This window comes from Orycteropus afer, unplaced genomic scaffold (genome assembly GCF_000298275.1).
Source record: "Orycteropus afer afer isolate SDZICR_OR568_19922 unplaced genomic scaffold, OryAfe1.0 scaffold00033, whole genome shotgun sequence".
Lineage (NCBI taxonomy): Eukaryota > Metazoa > Chordata > Mammalia > Tubulidentata > Orycteropodidae > Orycteropus > Orycteropus afer.
The window spans coordinates 2,373,019-2,380,837 of record NW_006921620.1 but is presented as its reverse complement, the minus strand read 5'-3'; the positions used below and the strand labels follow the sequence as shown (position 1 = coordinate 2,380,837).

Here is a 7,819-nt window from a genome sequence, read left to right as displayed (position 1 = left end):
TTACAGCGAAATACAGAACCCTAAGACTGGGGAAATTATTGGGAGGAGGAGGAGGAGTTAATGTCTGAAATGATGGAGTGGCATGGTAGTTTGGACATTTGGGACATCTTTGACCTCCGCCTCATGGGACCAGCCTAGTGCTGATCTATCTAAGAGAAATTGTTCAAGCAGTTGCCCAATGCATTAAGATATTTCTAGAAAATAATGGTATTTTTATAATTTATCAGTAGAAAAGGACCTCATGTTTGGTAGAGGGACAGCAAAAATGAGGGGAACTCTTAATGAGACAGATTGACCCAATAGCCACAACAATGGAGTCAAACATACCAATGATTATAAACATGGCACAGGACTGGCAATGTTTTGTTCTGCTATACATAAGGTTCCACCACTCCTCTGTCAGTTTGTCATACTGTGCTGGCTTGTGTGTTGCTATGAGGCTGGAGGCTATGCTACCGGTATATCAAATACCAGCAGGGTCATGTATGGTGGACAGGTTTTAGCAGAGCTTCCAGACTTAGACAGAATCAGAAGAAGGAAGGGGCCATCCACTTCTCAAAGAATTGGCCAGTGAAAACCTTATGAATACTATCTGATATATTACTGGAAAACTTTATGAATAACCCTGAAATATTGTCCAATATAGTATCAGAAGATGAGCCCTTCAGGTCAGAAGGCACTCAAAACGCGACTGGAGAAAAGCTACCTCCTCAAAGTAGAGCCGATCTTACTGATGTGGATGGAATAAAGCTTTTGGGACCTCCAATTGTTGATATGCCACAGCTCAAAATGGGAACAAATAGCTGCAAACATGCATTAATAATCAGAACATGGAATGTATGAAGTATGAATTTAGGAAAATTGGAAGTTGTCAAAAATGAAATGGAATGCATAAAGATTGATATTCTAGGCATCAGTGACTTGAAATGGACTGGTTTTAGCCATTTTGAATCAGATAGCCATATGATCTACTATGCCAGGAATGACAAAATGAAGAAGAATGGCATGGCATTCATCATCACAAAAAGTGTTTCAAGATCTATCCTGAAGTACAGTGCTGTCAGTGATAGGATAACATCCATATGCCTACAGGGAATCAGTTAATACTACTATTATTCAAATTTATGCACCAAACACCAAAGCCAAAGATGAGGAAATGGAAGATTTTTACTAGCTTCTACATCTGAAATTGACCAACCATGCAATCAAGATGTGTTAATTATCAATGATGACTGGAATGCAAAAGATGGAAATAAAGAAGAATCCCTGGTAGTTGGAAAATATGGCCTTAATGATAGAAATAACTCTGGAGGTCTCATGATAGAATTTTGCAAGACCAATGACATTCTTCGCAAATACCTTTTCTCAACAACATAAATGGCAGCTCTACACGTGGATTTCACCAGATGGAGTACACAGGAATCAGAATGACTACATCTGTGTAAAGAGGCAACAGAGAAGCTCAATATTTCTAGCCAAAACAAGGCTAGCAATTGACTGTGAAACAGACCACCAACTGCTCACATGCAAGTTCAAGTTGAAGCTGAAGATAATTAAAACAAGTCCATGGGAGCAAAAATATGACTTTGATTACATCCCTCCTGAATTTAGAGACCATCTAAAGAATAAATTTGATGCATTGAACACCAATGACCGAAAACCAGAGGAATTATGGGATGACATCAAGAACATCATCCATGAAGAAAGAAAAGGTCATTAAAAAGACAGGAAAGAAAGAAAAGACCAAAATGGAAGAAATGACAAGATAAAAGAACTGAACAGAAGATTTCAAAGAGCAGCTCAAGAAGACAAAGTCAATTATTACAATGAAATGTGCAAAGATCTAGAGTTAGAATATCAAAAGGGAAGAACATGCTTGGCATTTCTAAAGCTGAAAGAACTGAAGAAAAAATTCAAGCCTTGAGTTGCGATACTGAAAGATTCTATGGGCAAAATATTGAATGATGCAGGAAACATCAAAAGAAGATGTTAGGAATACACAGAGTCACTATACCAAAAAAAAAAAAAAAAAAATTGGTCCATGTTCACATTTCAGGAGGTGGCATATGATCAAGAACCAATAGTATTGAAGGAAGAAGTCGCGGGTGTACTGAAGGAATTGGTGAAAAACAAGCCTCCAGGAATTGACGGAATACTCATTGAGATATTTCAACAAATGGATGCCACACTGGAGGCACTTACTCATCTATGCCAATAAATCTGGAAGACAGCTACCCGGCCAACTGACTGGAGGAGATCTGTATTTGTACCCATTCCAAAGAGAAGTGATCCCACAGAACGTGGAAATTATTGAACAATATTATCAACATCATATGCAAGTAAATCTTCCTGAAGATAAGTTAAAAATAGTTGCCACAGTATATTGACAGAGAACTTCCAGAAATGCAAGCTGGATTCAGAAGAGGACATGGAATGAGGTATATCATTGTTGATGTCTGATGGGTCTTGGCTGAAAGCAAAGAATACCAGAAAGATGTTTACTTGTGTTTTATTGACTGTGCAAAAGCATTCAATTGTTCAAACTCAATTGGCATAACATACTACCCCAAAAATTGTCCCACATCCTACTTTGTTGTATAGCACCTGGGATCTTAAAAGCTTGCAAGTGGCCAACTAGATGCAACGATAGGTCCCCTCTCATCCAGAATAAAGAAGAATGAAGAAAACCATAGACACACAGAAACAATTAGTTCAAGGGACTGGTACACCATGCAATCCTCAGCCTCTATGACTATGAGACCAGAAGAACTAGAGAACTAGATGGTGCCTGGTTACCACTGTGAACTACTTGGAGGGGAATCTGTATAGGAGATCCTGGATAGAGTGGGAGAACAGTGTGAAACAAAACTCAAAATCATTAAAAAAAGAAAGGGACCAGATTTGCTAGTCTGAGAGAGCCTGGTGAAACCCCTGAGACTATAGCCCCTAGCTGCCCTTCAGGTCTGGAACTGAACCCACTCCTGTGGCTTCCAGCCAAGCAAAAGACAGGCATATGAGCTGAACATTTACATTAGGTAGATAAACTCCTTGGAGAGATCAATCATGGGAGAATAGAAGGGGCTAAGAACGCACAGAGAGACGGCTTGGGAGGCAGGAGTGCATGGGAGGGAAGAACACAGGGAAGAGGTGGCTATGGGGAGGAAGTGGGAGGAGAGCTATTGCGTTGTGAGTGATTGCAGTCAGTGTCATGAAAAAGTATATGTGAACTGCTATATGGAAGATGAATTTGCTCTGTAAACTTTCACCCAGATCACAACAAAATAAAAAAAAAAACGCATTAGATTGTGTGGATCATAACAAATCATGGATAACATTGAGAAGAATGGGAATTCCAGAACACTTAATTATGCTCATGAGAAACCCGTACATAGACCAGGAGGCTGTTGTTCGAACAGAACAAGGGGATACTGCATGGATTAAAATCAGGAAGGGAGTGCCGCAGGGTTGTATCCTTTCACCACACATTCAATCCATATGTTGAGCAAATAATCCAAGACGGTGGATTATATGAAGAAGAACGCAGCATCAGGATTGGCATAAGACTCATTAACAACCTGTAATATACAGACGACACAACTTTGCTTGCTGACAGTGAGGATGACTTGAAGCACTTACTGGTGAAGACTGAAAATTACAAACTGCAGTATGAATTACATCTCAACATAAAACAAAAATCCTCACAACTGGACCAATAAGCAGCGTCACAATAAATGGAAAAAAGATTGAAGTTGTCAAAGATTTCATATTACTTGGTTCCACAATCAACACCATGGAAGCAGCTGTCAAGACATCAAAAGGTATATTGCCCTGGGCAAATCTGCTGCAAAAGACCTTTTGAAGTGATAAAGAGTAAAGATGTCTCTGTGAAGAGTAAGGTGTGCCTAACCCAAGCCATGGTATTTTCAATCGCCTCATAAGCCCGTGAAAGCTGGACAATGAATAAGCAAGACCGAAGAAGAGTTGATGCTTTTGAGTTGTGGTGTTGGAGAAGAATACTGAAGTACCGTGGACTGCCAAAAGAACTAGCATATCTGTCCTGTAAAATGTGCAACCTGAATGCTCTTTGGAAGCGAGAATGGCCAGACTTTATCTCACCTACTTTGGTCATGTTGTCAGAAGGGACCATTCCTTGGAGAAGGGTATCATGCTTGGTAAAGTGGAAGGTCAACGAAAAAGAGGAAGGCCCCCAACGAGATGGATTGACACAGTGGCTGCAACGAGGGGCTCAGGTATAGCAAGGATTGCGAGGCTGGTACAAGACTGGGCAGTGTTTTGTTCTGTTATACATATGATCACTACAAGCTGGAGCCAACTCGATGGCACCTAACAACAACAACATATATATATAAGGCTAAGGAGCTCTAACAGCTCAGTGCCTAATGCATTTAACTGCTAACCAGAAGGTTGGTGGTTCAAAACCTACCAGCTGTTCTATGGAAGAAAGATGGGTAATCTACTTCTGTAAAGATTTACTGCCTTAGAAACCCAATGGGGGTCACTATGAGTTGGAATTGACTCAATGGTAGTAGGTTTGGTTTGGTTTTTTGCTATACATAAGGTTGCCATGTTTTGGAGTTGATTCCATGGCAATCAACAACAACAATATTAATATGTTAAACAAGCAATTGATTACTTCTATACTTTTCAACACTAAGTGTTGAACAACAATCCTTTTCAAGGTAGATGTTACTACTTAGGCGGAAAAGGGTAATAAAATTTTATTCTTTTAGCAATTATAATCAGTTCTTTTTACTACTAAGTGAATCATAGTCATTTGACAAACTTGAAGTTTAATATATTTAATAGACATGACTATATTCCCAAGCCTCCTTTAACCCAGTAAATTACATACCTCTGATTTTCTTGAGATACTTTAAGTTCCTTTGTATTCTGTTCTAGATGTTTCCGTGTTAGTTCCTGTGTTCGAGCTCTTACTTCCTTTTCTATTGCTGCTTTTCTAAACTGGTTGAAGAGCTCATCTGAGGATTTCAGTACACCTGATGTTTTGACTGGTTTGCCTAAACTTTTCCACGAGTCTGCATTCTTGATCTTTAAATCCTAAAATAAATGTTTGATTCAGTCTATATCTACAGATGTCAAAGAAATTTGGAAGAAGGACGATAATTTCTGATATACTAATATATCAAATTAAGTTTTCAAAGGTCCTCATGTACTTTTACTAAACTTAAGTTAAAGGTTATTAAAGTCAGAAAAACTAAACAAAACTATGAGAACATATAATCTAAACATAATTATTCATCTAAAAAACAAATAAAAGTAGTGTTGTTGTTGTTGTTGTTATGTGCTGTCAAGTCGGACCTGACTCATTGCGACCCTTCCTCGGATTTCTGAGGCAGTTTCACTATGGAAGTAGATTGCCTCATCTTCCTTCCAAGGAGTGGCTGGTAGGTTTGAACCACCAGCCTTCTGGTTAGCAGTCAAGTGCCTTAGGCACTACGCTACCAGAGCTCCCAATATCTTATTACACTGACTGGTTTATTCATTTCTTTAGATTGTCACACAGTTACGTACTACTTTTATTGTAGTATGATTGCTAATTATTTCCATTTAAAATCTATTAATTGTGTGACAATCTAAAGAAATGAATAAACCAGCCAGTGTAATAAGATATTTTTGACCCTGTAGAGAGGATAAATCATTAGTAAGATTATTCATGAGATGATTAATAAGGGACAAAGGAAGATTAGGTCATAAGAATAGCATGGTATTTGTTGAGAACTCCCTGACATGTTTTCCTTTCTGTGGTAGGAAAATAAATAAATAACTGTGACTGCTGATTTCAAACAAGATATGCCATGGTCTAGATCAGTACTGTCTAATGGAAATACATGAAATTTTAAATTTTCTAGTAGCCACATTAAGAAGTAAAATTAATTTTAATGTTTAGTTAACCTAATATTCCCAAATTTCAACATGTGATTAATATTAAAAACTTAAGATGTTTTTACTTCATACTAAGTCTTCAAAATCCAGTGTATATTTTACACTTACATTACATCTCCATTCAGATGCTGTATTTTGATAAGAAATAATTAATTAATTTGTATTTAGATTTCATAAAAGTTACAGTTGAAAAAGTAGATGTATATACCCAAGCTATTCCAAATATACTTAAGTTTTACAATGACTGAATTGAGTAGCAGTTTTTAAATTTACATTATTCAAAAATAAATTTTAAAAATTAGCTCCCCAGGTGCACTTGCCACTTATCAAAGATTTAATAGCCATGCATAGCTAGTGGCTATCATGTTGGACAAGGCCTTTCTAGGAGTTAACTTGCCTATCTGTGGCAAAGGAAAGAAAATTAGGGAATGCCTAAACGTGTTCTGTTGAGTTTTCTTTAAAAATTGTCTCCTTGAAAGTTCTGATACGATGGTGGGAACAGGCAGAAAGACTGCACAGACCCTCTTCAACAAAGAAAAGGGGAACCAATATTAACACAGATACCGAAGATAATCCTGGACCCCTGAGCCTTGAAGGGAAGGATATACAAGTGGACTAAACTCCAACTAGCAGAAGAATTTGCATGAAAACACCAAAAAAGGAGACATATGGAGCTGCGGTCCGGCAGCAATCCTGACAGCACAGACAGCTTGGATATTGCTGAGTGGTGTTAGGCCCTAAGAATTAACCTAAAAATCTGCCCTGCTAGCTAGGGACTGCACGGAGGACTGCTCCGGTGGCTGGTGAATAAAAGGGGAAGCAGCAAAGAGGAAGGTGGGCTGAGCTGTGGACTTCTGCCTATCCAGAGGGTATAGTCACTTTGAATGTTTATAAGCGGTTTGACCACTTTGGATATTTAAAGCGACAGTGTTCTCTCAGATTCCAGGGACTTAGCAACAGGCTCTACTTGCCGGGAACTGCAAGGACATTCTGGACCTGGACAACTGGAAAAGTGCGACATTCCCCTTGTTACTCTTATACCCAACACTCTCTTGGTGAACAGAGGTGTGGATATCCCTCACTGCCACCCACCTTCTGGGTTGGCAAGAATTCCATCCCAGTCTGCGAGCTTGGTCAGAGCCTGGGTGTCCTGTCCTGATTTTTTTTTCTGTTTTTTAGTTAGTTTGTTTTTGTCTGTTTTAAAACTACTACTATTATTATTGCATTTGTCCTTTTTACTATTATTCTTTATTGTTCGCCTCTCAGGTTCTCATTTTCAGCTTTTTTTCTTTTCCCTGTTCCTGGTTGCAACTTTTTTTCCTTCTCATAGTTAACCCCATTCCCAGTTTTTCTTTTTGCGTTTTTCTCATTTTTTTCTTCATTATTCTCCCTCTCTACCTTCCTTTTTTCTCTTACTGCCCTCTCTCCAGCTATTGTAGTTTTTTTTTTTTTTCCCCTCCTTTTTCCCTTTTTTGGTTACTGTTCTTGTGTGATTACATGGTGTATTTTTTGCCATTTGCTTTTACTTTTTTTGATGGCTATTTAATTGCTATTTTTGTCTGAGTGAAAGACAGCAACAGTCCCCATACGACACAACTACATCCACTCCTCCTCCAGCTTCACTTACTGAGTGAGAGCCACCACTTCCTTCCCCACCAATGGGCCAACGATAAACAACCACCAAGAAGAGCCTGACTCACCCTTGGCTACTTTTCACAAGCAGTTAACAGAGAGCTAAATAAAACAGTGCCATAATGTCTCGGAGAAAACAGACCATCACAGCCCACACAAAGAAGCAAGATAAAATGGTAGAAACAAGGGAGCAGGATACAGACCCAGAACACATCCCTGAGGAAGAAGCAGCATTGGAACTCTCTGATAAGGAATTCAAAAG

At 38.7% G+C, this 7,819-nt stretch overlaps 1 protein-coding gene across 1 annotated transcript in view; it reads right to left on the bottom strand.

Moving 5' to 3' along the window:
• Nucleotides 1–7,819, bottom strand: part of BRDT (bromodomain testis associated) — a 78,552-nt gene that overhangs the window by 2,108 nt on the left and 68,625 nt on the right. The window contains exon 15 of the mRNA XM_042780311.1: nucleotides 4,874–5,079. Coding sequence (XP_042636245.1) covers nucleotides 4,874–5,079 — 206 coding nt within the window. The remainder of the gene's footprint in view (nucleotides 1–4,873; nucleotides 5,080–7,819) is intronic.